General features: G+C 30.9%; 1 protein-coding gene across 10 annotated transcripts in view; it reads right to left on the bottom strand.

The window, feature by feature from the left end:
* LOC118188149 (coiled-coil domain-containing protein 148-like) overlaps positions 1–17,974 on the bottom strand; it is an 87,843-nt gene that overhangs the window by 24,454 nt on the left and 45,415 nt on the right. For all 10 annotated transcript variants that reach the window (XM_035358505.2, XM_035358513.2, XM_035358512.2 and 7 more), the window contains 4 exons: positions 15,163–15,337; positions 14,428–14,572; positions 11,096–11,302; positions 7,748–8,007 (listed from right to left, as the gene is read on the bottom strand). In XM_035358505.2, the coding sequence (XP_035214396.1) occupies positions 7,748–8,007; positions 11,096–11,302; positions 14,428–14,572; positions 15,163–15,337 (787 nt within the window). The remainder of the gene's footprint in view (positions 1–7,747; positions 8,008–11,095; positions 11,303–14,427; positions 14,573–15,162; positions 15,338–17,974) is intronic.

The raw sequence follows: 17,974 nt of genomic DNA, 5'->3' as shown, positions 1-17,974 counted from the left end.
TTGATCGACATCTTCACAAATGCACATTTTCTTAAATTTGGCACTTGGAATGTGGAATCAAAGCTTGATGAAATCTTGTCCTGATATTTTGAGATGTTCGATAAACTATTTTGCAAAATACTGAATTTTATGGCAATACCTTCCTTCTTCACACCTCTGTCCACTTCATCTAGAATCAGCACTTTTTCTTTAAGTGTCAGGCACTTTCTTTTAGACATTTTTATCATCCAATACACAACTAATTTTTAAAAAGATTTGCAGTATAAAATCATGAAAGGCAGAAATAAAAATAATGTGCAGCTGTTACTTAACCTTAAACAGGTTAGCAAAATAAGCTTGGTTGGGGAATTTGTATCAATAGAGTGGGTAAATGATTTCCCATTCAAGAATCTTCCTTCTCTGACTACTTGATAATAGAATGTGACAACAGATAAAGAGGCGCCTGCTTACCTTTAGGACCTCAGGTGCATGTAATGTCACAACAAATAAATAAGTAATTTTAGAGTAGAAAGAAAAATTTTGAAAAATCATCCATTTCAAAATTTTTAATAGACAGTGCACTTTGATATTTGGGGGTTTTAATACAAGGAAGTTCACAACTCTGCTACAATCTCATGAAAAACTTTGCTAAATAGAGAGAGCGTTCATGAAATAGAGGTATGACTATATTTCTGAAAATACACTCTTTTGCAAAAAAAATCAAAGCACCATGAAGGAAGTGGTTGTTTTTGATGAAATTGAATATGTGTATAGCTCATACATAGATAATCAAATGATTAAAAAATCAAGGCCATAGTACCTATTCACAGCTCACAATTATCCACTGAGTGTTCAAATTAGTAGTTGGTCGAACCGCCCATGGCGGCAATGCATGCTTGAATTCGTCGAGGCAAGGAGTGGTAGAGGTTCCTAATGTCAACCTGCGACACGTTCTGCTAGGCATTTATCAGTTGGCACTCCAGATCTGTGATATTTTGTGGTGCCCGAATTTGGCGGCCTACGTTGTTCCAGACATACTCAATTGGTGAAAAGTCTGGTGACCTTGCTGGCCAAGGAAGAGTATCAACCACACGGAGACAGTCCAGAGTTATGCAAGCGATATGTGGCCTGGCATTACCTTGTTGGAAAATAGTCCCAGGATAACATGCCATGAAGGGTAATGCAACCGACCGCAGGATGGTGTCAACATATTGTTGAGCAGTTAAAGATATACGGAGGATGACTAAAGATGACCTACTGTCATAAGAAATAGCACCTCACACCATCACACCAGGGGTTATGGCTGTATGCCTTTGTAAAACAAAGGCTGATCGGGACCTTTGACCCCATCTTCTCCAGACACGAACACGGTGGTCATCTGCTTCAAGAGTGAAACAAGATTCATTGCTGAACACTATACGATGCCAGTCTGGTGGCAGCCATGATGATCGGCTGTGACACCACTCCAGACGACTACGCCAATTTTGTGGGGTCAAAGGCAAACGTCTTAAAGGCTTCTGTGAGGTTCTTTAGATGGCCTGGCGAACAATCATCCTATCTTGCCTCACATTTGTGCTTCTTGGCCTTCCAGAGCCTTCATTTCATCGGCAATTTCCTTGTAGTAACTATTGCTGCCAACATTTTTGCACAACAGTGTCTGTACGCTGCAGGTGGCGGCCTATTGCTCGGTATGATCACTCAGCTTCGCGCAACCCTACAATGCGACCACGTTCGAAGTCGTTTAGTTGTCTGTAAGTTCTTTGATATCATTGTAATGACATCTTTAGGTATTTGTTTATGGAATTACAATTGCAGCAACAAAAAAAAAAAAAAAAAAAAAAATTCCGGCACTATTACTGGTTTTATACTTTGCGAAATGCACACTATGATCATAATTCCTGCTCATTTGCATTGGAACTTTGATCATTTGCATGTTCGATCAAGATGTTTTTGCATACCAAATTTTGTCATGATCACAAAAGTCCTTCTTGGTGCTTTGATGTTTTTGCAAGAGTGTATATTAAGCCTTTTTGAGTTGCCATTTACAACAAAAAAATTTTGAGTTTCGATTATGGCAAAGCACATAGGACTATTTATCTACCTAAGGGAAAGAATGCCTTTATGGAGGACATTTTACAAAAACTGGCTCTGATTCATGTAACACATGAGGAAAACCACAAAAACTCCCATACAGCCATTCATTGGGATTTGAAATCAGGTCAAACTACGAGCATTTAGCGATTTTACCACTTGGGCACACAGCTTGAAATTTTCTCATAATACATAAGCATCACAGTTTATAAGTAAATTTATTGAATAAGTTTTGCGCCTAAGTAGGATGCAATATTTTTAGAATGACAAAACATGGTGAAATGATTGCATCATCCTTCAATAAATATAAAAAGAAAAGTACACACAATAGTTGTTACTCTTTGATTTTTGAGTGATTATTAAATGTTGCCAGTCAGGAATATTGATTATTATTAATAATATCAAATATCATTTGGTGATAAAAATTCTTGAGAAATAAAAAATGCATAACAATAGCAAATATTTACACCAGAAATGAACAAGCATTGGGTCTAATGTCCCTGAGAACTACTCCCTGTGAAAATGGCTATAAGAAATTTATTAATGGCTAATGAGATGAAAGATGACTTTACCACTAAGACCAAAAAATGAAACAAAAAAGCATATTATGAAAATGCAATATATATTCCTGACTCTCACAAATTCAGAGAGAAAAAAAATTGCCGAAGAAGAATAACTGCTTACTGATTATATTCCACATAATACCATAATAAGAGTGTTTATTATAACCTGTTGAATCAAGTTTACCAGGTAATAAAAATAAAACAGCATGATAAACCTAGCAAATAAATGTTGCACAACAATACTTCAATAGATAGGGCTCAGATTTTCTAAACTTCTATTTAGTAATGTAAATTTCAGCCCTTCTGTTCCATCCACTATACACAGACCTAAGCCAAAGTGATTTCTTTTTGTTTCAAAAACCGAATTAGCATTTGTGTGTTTCATATTACAATGATAATAATTTGAAGAATTCCATTCAAAAATCATCTGAAGGCTCTGACAATTTTTTTTTCTGATGTAATCTGTTGTTTAATAGATTATTTTAGTACATACATTGAAGCCAAGGGAAGCTATGTAGAAAACTGAGAAAGTAATTTTAAAGATTGTTCTTGAACAAGCATGTTAGGCTTAAAACTTATTTAATGTACTCACATATGTTATGATGAAATCTTACGTATATGCTTTAAAAAAAAAAATAATAAGTTGCAATAAAGGGAAATGTGGTGCTGTTCTAGTCTACACAGCTGAGAACAAATAAAAGAAAATCAGCTGAACACATCTGACAACAAATCACTAACAAAGAAGAAATTTCAGGGCAACATTTATTTAATGTAGCAAATGAACTGCCCAAAAGGGTTACAGATATGACATTTCAGTGCACCATAGCACTTTATTTAACAAAAGCACTTCCTCAGCTAGGGCATAGACCTCATACAATGTGACCATCCTCTTCATGGATCATGTATTGCAACCCAATTGTACACAACATTCTCAACAGCCGAAAGTAACATGTTACCAGGAGTGCTAAGAACAGCCTGTGATATGTTGTTTCTTAAGATCATTAGAATCAAGATCCCACCAAGACAGACCTTAAACTTCAAAACAACACCACATGAAAAAATCGCATAGGGTTAAATCTGGAAAGCAAAATCATGCAAGTGGAAAAAAGTAACTTATAACCCTTTCTTCTGCAGAGCAATGGTACAGCAGCTGCTGTACAGATAGACTAATGTGTGGTGGTGCACTAGCCGGCTTAAAAGTTACCTGGTGTGCCTACTGAAGTTATGGAATAACAAAATTAGTCAGCATATCATGGTATCTTTGTACAGTAAAGGTATAAGTGTGTGGTCCTTAAAGTGATATTGTCAAAAAAGAATGATCGACTGATGAAATCTGCTACAAAGCAGTCAATTTTTGGTGAATGCATTGGAATTTCCTGAACAGCATGGAATTGTTTTGATGCCCAAATCTGAGAACTGTGAATGTTAATAGTCCTATTTAGGTGAATATGGGCCTAATCTCCCCAAAGAATTCATTATGCCCAAGTATCATCGACCCCACCCTGGGAAGAAATATCAGAGCAAATGCCACCCCAATTTATCATAATTGTCGTATTTTAATTCCTGCTACAGCTTATCTGGTTCGAATAGAAGTGAAGAACTTTTTGATAGATTTGCCATACTGTTGAAAGAGTCAAATCCAGTTGTTGTGTTGTTCCCCATCATTGGGATTATCAGCAATGGTCCCATGGATGCCATCAATAACTGCAGTTAAGACGTCACGAACTGTCTGTTTTGGCACTGGTTTCTGCGCTCTACCAAACCAGACTGTCAAGAATCATGTTTCTTCAAACTTCTGCATCATATTTTGCAATGCATTTATTGATACTTTATAATGACTTCTAAACTCACAAAGGACATACTTGTGTTCCGATTGTTGAAACAACTTCACAAGTAATGTGTGCTGAGGTAAAGTGAGATCAGTGTTGAACCTAGCCAATATTCAGAATGTCTTTTGATGTTTTTTGCTTATCTCTATAGAGTGGATTACTATCACTGTTGACATTAACATAATCAAGTATTTGCAATTTTAAATTTTACCCGTGTTTAATAAAAATTTCCAGTTGTGTAGACTAGAAGAATACCACATGTTCTTCTACAGGTAACATTCGGAACTATTCATGTTATTTTCATGGAATCTTTTTTCCCACATCATCAATTCCCCTACAAAATTTGGTGGCATTTTAGCTGACAGATTGAGCTTACAGATGGCTCTGAATACTGTCAATTTAAACACACACCCTGTATTTTAAACACACACCCTGCATTTAAATCACAATCATCTGAAATAAATTTATAGGAATGAAAAGAAAAAATTGTAAATTTATAGTATTTTGATTTTTAGTACATTTCAATAAATTTAGTGCAAACTTAAACATTTTCTTTTTTATTTCACATCTTAAATTTCAAACACAATAAGTTAGCCTCTGGATCATTTTATTTGTCTAATAATCATTAATTAATTTATTTGTTCAATAAATGATTAACATTTAAGCTTTTATAATCATGATAAAATGAATGGGCATATTCATATATATACTGCATTTACATGTACATTCTTAAAAGAGTATGAAAAATAAATAGGAATATGAATTGGATTATTCAATTATGGCAAAGCACACGAGGGCTATCTGCCTGAAGGGAGGGATGACTTCGTGGAGGACTTTCTAAGGGAAACTGGCTCGTATACACATTACACATGGGGAAAACCACGAAAACGCCCATGCAGCCAGGCTATTCAAGGGATTCGAACCTCGGATCGAACTACCAGTGTTCAGCGTCTTTACCGCTCGGCCACTGGTGGGCCAAGGATATATGAATTGTAAAAATCTTTTTAAAAAAGTATTGAAAATTTAAACATTTTAAATTAAAAAAATATTATATTTTTTATTTTAAGATAACACTAAAATATATTTAAATGTTATGTTTAAAACTAACATTTTTATTAGATGCACACAATGCCTACATTTAGTTTGAAATAAAGTTCTTAAAATGCATTTTATAACTCACTAAATATCCATATTATTGCGTTGAAGTTGTGCTAATGTCAGCGGAATTGATTTTTCCACAGGTAAGAGCAATTTTGTTTTTATTTTCAGTGTAAATGTGTGTTATAAATAATTAATTTAATAATTATTATTTGTATAAGAAAAATCATTCCTTGTAGTTTTTGTGGTTAATTTGTTAAATCACATAACATTTGTTGTTATAGGCTGTTATTACATACTATAAACAATAATTATCCTTATATATCTAAAGAAATATTAGAATATACATGGATTTTAAAAATCTGGAGTCTCCATATAAAACTACAGAATAATAAATACCATATTGATGATTTTTAAAATTTGAAGCTTTAATTAGAAAAGATATAAATGTATTTGCTATTATGTAGAAATTATATGAGTATCTATTTATTAATTGTTTAACATATAGGACAATCAAGCAAATAAAACTCATAGCTTTAAATCATATGACATTTGGTTTTTCGTGACATTATTTTAAAATTAATTTAATTTATGATTTACATAATAAATATTTCCCCATTGAGTTTAAAGTTTTTGATCTAGTTACCAGATTATATCTTTCTTATAGCAGTATAGATTCAAAGAAAAACAAACATTCATCTTCGAATCAGTAATGTTACTTAATAAATCATATTTTTGAATTATGTTTACACACAAAAGCAAAGTAACTCTATAAGTGAAAATGTAACAAAACACTTGCCAGACATTAACATATAATAAGGAACTAGTATTTCAGTACCTCAAATAATTGTTTCAATCAATAATGCTATATTAAAATTATATTTTTGAATTATGACTACATACAAAAGGAAAACTATACAAAAATATAACAGAACACTTTATGTTCAATATTAACATACTAATAAGGAAATTATTACCACAAATAGACAATAAGAATACATCTAAGGACCATATATAAAATCACTTAACTTTGTAACTACTTTTCCAGAAAATGTTTGTTAGATAATAAGAATTTATGAAAATTATCATACATATAAGTTCTGATGCCCTTCAGAAAAATTACTGAAATCACAAGACTTAGGAATCTGAAACATTGAATTGACATCTGTGTAAATTACATATTATCCACATGGATATGGGCAACTAAAAGTTTACCACTTATTGCTAGAATGGGAATTTGAAATCGAAGTTATTGAAGGCATTTAAGAATTTGAATCTGTAGGTGAATCCTTGATCAGCATGCTTTACCATATAGAATCATTTTTATAATTTTTAGCAAATCAAAACTGGGATGGAATATGGGCAGAAAGTCTTCATGTGCTTCACCTTAACCGTGTAATCTAATTTACTAACTGTCACTCTGTAAAAACTAGTCATTACACTTTTATCATAAAATTCAATAAATAATAAAATTTTCATTTTATGAGCCTCCCCCTCCCTTAAATTCTATCAAAAGAAGGCAAAATGGAAGAAGACAATAATATTCACCAAAGATTTTCCCCTTCTCTTCGAGAAAAAATATTACATAAGGATTTACAAAAAAGTTATTTTGCATTAAGTTCAGTACCATGGGGCAAAATTCCATAGAATGCAAATAAAAACCATATAAATTGAAGTTGTTTATAAAACCAAAATTCTACAATTATGCTTATATGAGTGTGAATATTAGCAAAAACAGCAATCTAAAAATAGAACATTTTTGTACATAGAATGAGAAAAATAGAAATTTAAGCCAAATACTAGTAATTCTGAATGTTTTAAGGTAATAAGCTGGATCTACAGCCATCAGCAAGTGCTCTATGATAATGAATCGTGTTTTAATGCTATGCTATATTTTTTTAATATTTACAAAATATCTTAAAAATGCAAAATGTACCTTTTTAAAGCTAATACAGCACCTCAAGTTTTATATAGGTATAAAGAGAAGGGTATGTTTTTGTTAATACAAAAGTTTTTTAAAATATTTTTAAATAGTTTTGGTACAAAATAAAACAAAGTTGAATGTAAATAATAGTAATACTTATCACTAATATGTTTTATTTTGTACCACAAAAAATAAATTAAATACATCTCCATTATTTATGTAAATGCTGATCTATAATCTACTTTTTATTATTATTCATTTACCGCTCTTTGTCATGTTTGGAACGTTCTTTTGTGACCTTTCGTGCATCCTCCATACGACGTTGGAGAGCTTCTTCACTCTCCTTTTGGAAGCGCAAACGTTCTTCATAATATGCAGCAAGTCGTTGCCGAGCCAGCTCTCGTCTGTATTCTTCCTTAGCTGCTTGTCGCTGTTGCACAACTTTGAGGGCTAATTTTCGCTGTGCTTCCATTTCAGCATGTTGAAGACGTTCATTCTCTTTTTCTTTTCGCCATTGTTCTACCTGTAGGATTAAATATAATATATAATATTACATCATTATTAACAACATTGATAAATTAAAAACATAAATTTTTTTTTTTTTTTTTTTTTTTTTTTTTTTTTTTTTTTTTTTTGTTCACTAGATTAGTCACCAGCACTAAAATGAAGGAAATAATGTAGCTTTACTTGGAGATACTTGATAACAATAAATTTACTTGGAGATACTTGATAACAATAAATTATTTAAATCTAATATGTTTTTATCAGACTGCTACTACCCAGTTATATAAACTTCTTTCATGTCTAAGGAACAATTTAAATATAAAAAGTGTAATATGAAGATACTTGGTTGGTTTTATTTATTAAATTTATTTCAAATAAAATTTCTCTTTCTGCAAGAGTGATAAGTTTTCTTTATTAAAGAATAATCAATATAGTTTAAATATTTTTTTTGACAAGATACTGTAAATTTATTGATATTCAAAGAATATTAAACTTGGAACACAAAGAAAATGTAATTAATAAAAAAGAATAAATTCTGTATAATAAAATCATTACCATATAGAAAATCTAAAATTCATATAATAAAGATGAATGTATAATGAATTGATGACAAATAAGAAAGCATACAATTAACCCAAAGGATAGTTGTACAGTAATTTATTCCTAGTTGCAGAGACATAATTCTAAGAACATAAGCTCTTGACATCAGGAGAAAATAAAGTGAATAGCTGGCAGAAAAGGTAAGAATAAACTCTTGTTGCAGCATGATATTTTGCTGTAGCACCATTTTAGTGTTTCGATAGTAATAATTAATTCTTTCTTTAAAAAAATTAAAAAGCAACTGAAGATGCTCATTCTTCCCACATATTTTCAACAATGTCATTGGATAGTTGCTTTTAAAATAAAATAAAAATAAAAAAAAGAAGTTATTACATTTGGTAGACACTATTACAAATAACCAAAAAGTACCAAACCATTTAATAATTCCTAGAATCAGTTTTATATTACTAAACTAGAATAAAGCTGTAACTATGTTTTTTTTCACTGTATTCTTCTATATTTTTTGGAGGATGGTGGATTTTGTATTTTATTCACAGTAATTATTATTTACCACAGCAATTTCATTTTTTTTATACCTTAGAGCACATTCTAGAAAAGCGATGGGGTGTGGGTACATTTATTTTTTCAAGATAAATTTATAGGATTACATAGTTTATAGAATGATGTAATTAACATATAAAAATTATTGATTGTATTAGTCTTATGCAAAATAAATTACTGAATAATACAGACAAAAGCTCTCAAATTGTTTGGTTTGCAATTTATTGGTATAAAACTTCTTTATAAAAACGTAATTCTTAAAGCCAATGTGATATTTAGCACTGCATTTCATTACTCATTGCTTCATAATTAGGAGAGTATGATGATCTTCCTGTTCATAAGCTGTCAAGGCGTTCATCTATAAGTTAAGATCCGTATGTTGATTTTGTGATTATATTCATTGTTGAAAACAATGATTCAGACAAACATACAGAACATCCCCCCGCCAAAAAAAAAAAAAAAACATTTTTATCTTGTATAATGCTCTTTTTAAAAATAGAAATTTGTTTTTATCAGCTATATTTCAGAAGTTCTCATCTGGTACATTGGATTTTAGGACAGTGTCATTTTGAATATCCAAAATTTCTAGCTCCAGTTCTTCCATTCTTGTTTGCATAAACTCTGCAATGCATGCTGATATTTCAGTTACATTTACTTCACAAGTAAAAAGATTGATGAAAATGGTGACCATTGACTCAATATTAAACTGCTGAATTTTTCAAACTGATCTTGAAGTAATTAGAGGTTGATAATAAATGACGGCAAGAAAATTTTATCTTCGCCTATCATTTTTTTCATACTTGGGAAATTTAAAAATTACTTTATCTGCATATCCACAAAACCGCTTTATCTTTAAACGACATAACCAACCTTATTATTAATGCTGCATGTTTGTCTTTTCCCTGAAGCTTCAAGTTTAAATAATTCAACTTTCCAATTATGTTTGTGAGAAAACCAAAATCCATCAGCCAGTGAAAGTCTTCATACTGGTAGCCTACACCTCTGAGTACGTGGCATAAATGAAATTTGACTTTTTCTTTTGCATCTCGGCACTTGGTCTTACAAGACTGAGAAGGGACCATATGTGGAATGCGAGCCACATGAAAAGGTCACACAAGCCAAGGCTTGGGCATCCCTTCCATAGAAGTTTAATTGCATGAAAAATTTGCACAGATTCACAATCCTCTTTATTATAAAAGAAAGCAAGTACTGATGCATGCACAGAAAATGCTGAATAACTTTATTAATAAAATTAATTTACTTCTTCAACCAAAATATGTTATAATAATGTTTTTTTTTTTTTTTAAATTTATTTGCACATATTATATATAAGAAAAATTGTTCAAATTTGCAGCCATGTTGCATTTTTTTTTAAACTCAAAATTTTGCTTGTCCAAAAATGACTGCAGATTATGATATTTACAGACTGAGAGATGATGGATTACAAGAACACTGCTGCATATGTTTCTAAAATATTACATTGAATTTTTGAGAATTAATAAAATAAAGTCCTGTTGAATAGAAAATAACACCTTGTCTTCTGAAAAGCACTATGCAAATAAGAAAATGAGTGTAAGCAAGCCACATTGGCATAATAAAGGAGGGCATCTGTTCCTAGCTGCAGCATCAAGGGGGTTGCCAAACTGATGTAATGAAACTTTAGAATTAAATTCTTGGCAAACAGGTGGGGGTGTGAAATCTTCAATTTTTCTCAGGCATTAAAAACCATAGCTATGGCCCAGGCAAACCAGTACCTTCCACATATTTATAACTCTCTCAAACATACTCTATATTTTCATTTCTTCAAAAGTTGCTTTTTCTTTTTAAGGTATGAGTTAATGCAGCAAAATAAACAGCATCTTGAAAACAGTTGAAAAGATAAAAATTATTTAAACATAGATATCCCATCAAAATCCAGTATTTGAGGAGGATTAGTACAGATACTCTTAATATAAATAAAAGGCAAACAAAAAGTGAAAATATGTAACAGAACATGCAGGACATACCCTCTGACGAAGTACTTCACATTTGAATTTCTGACGCAAAGCTTCATCACGGCTTAGCTGGTGGCCTGCATGAGATTGTTGAGACTGTGAGACTTCTGTAACAGCTCTCAGCAACCAACTCCATCTTTCTCTAGCCCAGTCATCAAGGCATTTTTTTCGACGATCTTTATGAAATCGATTATTTTGATACCAAGTTTCATATGACATCTGCAGAGTAGAAAATATTAAACTCTTAATTAAATATGAAGTTATTACTTTTTTTTAATATTATATACTTAATTACATCTGTTAAGCAGAAATGTAATTCATATTAAATATAATAAAATGTGGAAGAGTTTTCTGGCTTAAAATAATGACTGTCGAAAAGGACATATATGATCAGCTGCTTCATTTAATTTTTTATTGCATCCATTAACAATTGCTAACATTACATTGTTCTGTTTTAAATATCAACAGAAAAAATATCATTATAATCTAGCCAAACAGAAAATGATTTGAGCTAAAATTAATAACTCCTAATTAATTAAAATTCCTGTAGAAATGAGTATATTTGTCGTCGGAACATAAGTGTATTATTGTTTCTAATTTAAAATTTCTAAATTTTTAAATAAATTTTGACTAATAAATACAAGAGGTAATTCATAGTCACACTATGAAAAATGTCATATGTTTGCTTAAAGTAAAATAGTTTTAGACAGTTTTTTGGGGGGAGACCCAGAGTTTCCCCCTAGACTATATTCCTGTCCTCTTTAATCCATCAAATGAATTTCAGCCATCAATTAAAGTAATGACTAAAGCTAAGTTACCCATTTCCTTAAGGATATAGAAACATGTGTTTTCGAATTATTATATGGCCTTGAAGGAAGTGTTTCAGATTTTACAAGACTTAACCAGTTCCTTCAAAACAGGTTAGGGTTTACAACTAAACTGCAGTTATTCAGTGTTTAAGAAATGGGCAGTGGAACTTGGGAGCTCCAATACAAAATGTCATTCTTTTTTAATTTCTTAAAAACAGAAAACGACTAGAACACTAGGGATTTCTTTCTTAACAAATCTTATGGAAAGGTATCCTTATTTCTGCTATTTTCCGGAAGCAACTTTTTTTAATCATGAAAATAGTGGCAAAAAGTATCCATTGATATTAGATTAAAAAAAGAAAGAAAGAAAGAAAGCTAAGTTATTTGAATAATACTAAAAAATGTGAAATAGCCAAAGCAGCATTTTCCAGAATGCATAATATTTCACAAATATCTTTGAATCATATTTTCATATCAAAAAGCTCAAACTCTGCTTATGGATAACATATGAAATTTTTGGAAGAATTTCTAAAAGTTGAATGTCTAGTTCTTAAAAGGCTTATAAAGAGCAAAATGAAAAATAAGCCCACATCAAAAATCATTTTAAAGGAAAAGGTATTTGAACAACAAAAGAACTGAGAAACCAAGCAATTCCAGCAATTAATGATTGGACCAAGCAATTAAAAAATATATATAGTTTGTCTTATAAGAAAGTTTGTAGGGTGCAAGCATCAGTGGATAATATTTCTGTATAAGAATAGAGGAACTATATTCTGAAAGATGTTTTATGTAGGTATCAATCTGAAATGTTTATAATGTGAACAAAACAAGGTTATTTTTAACATCCTACCACCCCCATAAAAAATCCTTCTGCTTCAAAGCATGTGAGGGGAGCAAAAGCCAAATACCTATTGCTAGATATAAACATCATTGGTACCAATTAAGCAAAACACCAGAAAATATTTCACATGCAGCCAGTTTAAAAATATGAGTTTGAAAGCTAGCTAGTCGCATACATAACTAACTTTTAAAGCTTAGATATCTTCAATACTTTGAACAGAAGCAATCAAAGAACTGAGTAAAAAAATTTCAAAATGGGATACGAAAAGTTGCTGTTCATATCCATGAATGTCATATCTCTTTTGCAGCCAAGAAAGGAATGTAAAATTTAAGGTTCATTTTCTAAAGATCTTGGTAAAAGATTGGATGGAGGTTATTGATGACAAATATGATTCCCATTTTTGTTCTTGAAGCCATTCAGCACATTTTCAAGAGATAGAATAATGTTTCAAAAATAAACAGAAAAATAAAAACTATTGAATGTTGCTTCAAACATGGCTTCCTGTCCAGGGTTTGCACTGCCTGGGACATGCAGTCCTTGGGAAGGAATGCAATGTTACAAATTATTGTATATATATAAATAATTTTAGTGAAACTATATGTAAAATTGTAATATTCTTGTGTAATGTAATATGAAATGCCTTGAAAGAGTGAAGATCTGCTGCAAAAATAAGGTTACAGGGGCAAGTCTCTTTAAATGGATATTTTGTGAAATTGGCGAGGTAAATGGCTATCTTGCAAAACTGGCAAGATGTCACCAAGCTGGTGATGGTTTTAGTAACTATTTTTTTCACCACATTTGGCAAGAATTCGCCCAAGGTCTGGTCCCTCTATAACTGCAATTGAATAACTAATTTATCCCTATATGTAATAGTAACAGTATCCAGCCCTTATATGTAACTTGAACCATATATGCTTTCCAGTAATTTCGAGAAACAGAAACTACTGTAAATTTTACAGCAGCTGGGGAAAACCTATATAAGAACGGAGAAAGCATCAGCTCTCAGTTTTTAGTTCAGCATTAATTGAGTATTGAGAGTAGTTCAGCATTAATAGAGGATTGAGAGACCTCCGTGTGAGCTTTGTTCTTTAGTTGTGCTTTGCATCGCTTTGTGTTTAACGTTCTTAGCAGTTTGAAGTGGTACCAATTGATTGTATATAATGAGCTGTATGAATACTTTTGTATAAAGTTCCGAATTGTAAAAAAATTATTATTATTATTTTTTTTTAAGGAAAATAAACATTATCAAACTATCATTGTTTCAGTGTGCATTCAATCCATTATGAGCCTGTATTCATGTAACAGTACTGTCTATTGAGAGAACAAACGTTAAATATTACAAATGTTCATATAAAATTGAATACAGAATTATAAATAGTTATTCCAGAAATAAACAAGTATTAATTTCAAAATATTTTTCTTCATAGAATACCTTATTTATTTAATATATTATTTTGTTTTTTCTTTTGTGTAAATAAATGTCTCAAATTATTTTTTATGCATAATGAGAATTATTCATAATTTACTTTTATTTATTTAAATATTTTACTCCTTCATTCAAAAAAAGGGGGAGGGTCTGTTCTTACAGTTCCAGATAAAAAAACTTTCTGAATAATAGGTCATTTTTTCCCTTCATGCTATATGTGAGTTGTTGATACTATAGTTTCACTGACTATAAAATAATAATACTTTACCAGTTGGCCTAATGTCTTATGAGGAAAAGTCCTTTTCAGCCTATCAAAACATAAAACTCTTCGATCTGGAAGATCAGCAGGATATTGTTCTAATATGTGCTCAAAGACAGCAGCATCATGATCATTCCAACCTCCTGGACATGCTCTTAAAAGAAAAAAAGAAAAGAAAGGATTAAGAAAGCTATTCTGATTGAATATCTTACATATGCATGTCAGCTTTGTGAGGATTAATTTGAAATATTATTTCACATGCTTCAGAAAACTTTCATTAGTCATGGGCATGAATTTTTGTGTCCTCTTTCTTTCTTTCTTTCTTTTTTTTTTTTTTTCCTTCACCATTATTATTAGTTAGTTTCATTTTTGTTTAAATTCTCTATGTTAAAAAAATTTAGTTAAAATTCAGGAATGTTTATTGTAATAAATTATTATAAGTTTAACTTATGCGATACTAACAAAAGTGTCACATTATTACTGCCACTATGATTTGAACTAAATTTTAACCAACTGATACAGTCATTTTCTTGTATTCTAGATAATAGTTTTAATTTGATTAGTTTTAATCAAATGTCAATAAACAGAACACAGGTTAAAGAAAATTCAGTCTACAAACTAAAAGTTAACAAGACACAATGACTCTTCTTGCAAAATAGTTAGCAAATAACTAAAAAAAAAAAAAAAAAAAAAAAAAAAGAGTGAATAAACATTGCCCAGAACTTTAAATGAAAAATATCTTACTGTCGATCACAATTTCTATCAAGATCTCGTAGTCGATTTGAATAGCTATCATCTAATCTTGTAAGCTCAGCTATTAAGTTTTCTTTCAGTTGTGGATCTGGACAATAAAGCTCATGAAACTCTGGTGGCACACCTTTTGCTATTTGCTTCTCTTCAGCCACATATGGAGGCACTGCTGTAATTTTCAAATTACTCATTAAATACAAAATATTACAAAGCTTCAAAATTATTAAAAGAATTTTAATTAATAAACACAAGTCATAATATGAAAAACATATAGTATTTTAATAACTTTCCCAATAATAATTTTTAGAGATATTTGCAACTATTAAATATTCGAAACGCAACTTATGCATTTAATACAAATATGTTTCCGGGACTAAAATATGATTTAGAAATGACTTTACGTTTAGCAAAACCTTATTTTATTAAACTTAAAACATTTCATTAACACTGAATGTATGGTTTTCATTGACATATATGGTTTATTAGCTAAAACATATCCATTTTTCATAGACCACAATTGTCTTTAAACTAGTCTCAGACTTCTAGATTGTAGCATTTATTTCCTATCTTTACATTAATAAAATCTAAATCTAATCATATTTTATACAGGTGAATTTTTGTAAAAGGGAATTAATACCAGCATTTCCTTTAAAATTAGCAACATTTTAATATTTTATTGAAAGATTTTGATTATATATTATAAACATTAAAGCTTGTACAGTGTTCATAAAAGCAGCAGATAATTTACTTTGCCCATTTTAAAGTTTTTCCTCCACTCTTAAAACAAATTTATCAATTCAGATTGGCAACAAAAATATTCTGCATGAAGTAAAATTGTGTATTAACTGATTAATCACGTAAATATGGAAAACAGTATCATATCTTTCAGCTGCATTAAGTGACAGGTTTACAGATCAAATTCACTTTATGTAAGGTAAATGTTAAAGGTTCGCAAGGTTAATAATAAATGTTTGTGATTTTTTTTAAACCAGCAAACAACAAAAGCATGGGCAAAAAAAAACATGCAAAGAAAAATTACTGAATAAAAAATCATCTTTTACATGCTGCTTATAAGGCATAACAAGTATCTGCTTATTTACGTAAAAATAAACAATCTTAAAAGTTTTGAAGTGATGTAAAAAAAATTTAATAATTTCTTCACTCATATTTTCAGCAAATTGTCTAACAATAGTATGATACTAATTTCGTGCAAAGAATATACGCAATATTCCATAATTAAAACTAAATAATTCAATCAAAATATTTATTTTACACCACTAAAATTTATATATTCAAATTTCAATTTCTGATACACAAAGTATTAATCGCATCACTTGCACAAATTCTACTTTTTAGCTTTTCCTGTATAATTCTACAATATGAGCATCTTATAGAAATAAAGGCTGCCATGCAATCTAAGACTCTCAATTTTTTAAAATTTAGGAGGGGGAGGGAAGAACTAAAGCCATCCGAAAACTTGCACTAAATATTAAACTGCTTGTAAATCATCATCACATAACCAAAACAGTGATATTTAAACTTCCCCCCCCTTTAGATAATGACAAAAATAAATATGCTGTTTTTAATCTACAGAACCTGCTGATTGAAATGTTCAGAAAAATATAAATTCAAGAATGTTTTCAGCATTTCAAATAAAAAATGCTCCATTTCATGATAATTTTTGCAATTTTGCATGCATATTAAAACATTATGAAAAATTATGTTATTTTATGGGTGAATTGCCTCAATTTATTTTGTGACCATTATTCCATAAGAGATGTTCTGTTTTCAAGTAACAGTCTCATTAAGACTGATTTTCAGCTTAAAGTACATTACTCTTAAATAAAGTGGGATTTAATTTTAAATTTTTTTATGTCTAAACGAATGACTAAAAAACCTGGGAAATGAAGTATTTTATTTTATATTTTCATGTCTCCTCTTTCTTTAAATTTAAAATTTTATCTTGTTTTAATTTGAGAGCATTTTTTATCATCAACATTCTATTAAATTAACTTCCACATTTTGATAATTTTAATGTAAATAAAATATGTCTGTTTGTAAAAAATTTTAAATAATAGAAGTGTTTAGTTTTTGAGACATTTTAGTGAAATACCTTAGTGACATCCTTTACTATAATGTTTTTCCCACCCTTTCCGCATGCCTTCATGGTGTAATTGGAAGTATACTCAATGCATATTCGAGAGATCCAGGATTCGACTCCAGGTGAAGGAACTATATATTTTTCATGTTTCCTGCTTCAAATAATCTAATGACTCTATAAGGTATTTCTCCCGCCTTCGTAGTGTAGTGGTCAGCACGCTCAAAGCGAATTCGAGAGGTCCGCAGTTCGAGTCCCGGAAAGGGCATTACTCATTTTCCCTCTCTCCTGCTTCGAAATAACCTAATGTCTGTACAGTGGTGCCCAAACTAAAAAAAGGTAATGGATGATGATTCTCCAATACCGTGATTTGGCAATTGGGTCCCCTAATCCCTAGTCGTCCTTTAAAAGGGGAAGTATATAAGGTATTTCTCCTGCCTTCTTAGCATGGCTTCGTGGTGTAGTCGTGGTTCGAGTCCCGGCGAGGGTACTGCTCATTTTTCATGTCTTCTGCTTCGAAAAAAACCTAATGTCTTTACGACTCTACAAGTGGCACCCGAACTAAAAGGTTGTGGACGATAATTCGTCACTACCAGGATTTGGCAACTGGGTCCCTTCATCTCCAGTCACCCTTTAAAAGGGGAAGTACATAAGTATATTGTCCCTCCTTTCTGCATGCCTTCATGGTGTAACTGCAAGCATACTCAA

The sequence above is a fragment of the Stegodyphus dumicola genome, chromosome 6 (assembly GCF_044657685.1).
Source record: "Stegodyphus dumicola isolate Sdum_Otavi_A_Nest chromosome 6, ASM4465768v1".
Lineage (NCBI taxonomy): Eukaryota > Metazoa > Arthropoda > Arachnida > Araneae > Eresidae > Stegodyphus > Stegodyphus dumicola.
Note: the sequence above shows the minus strand (reverse complement) of the source record. Positions and strands in the feature narration are given on the sequence as shown.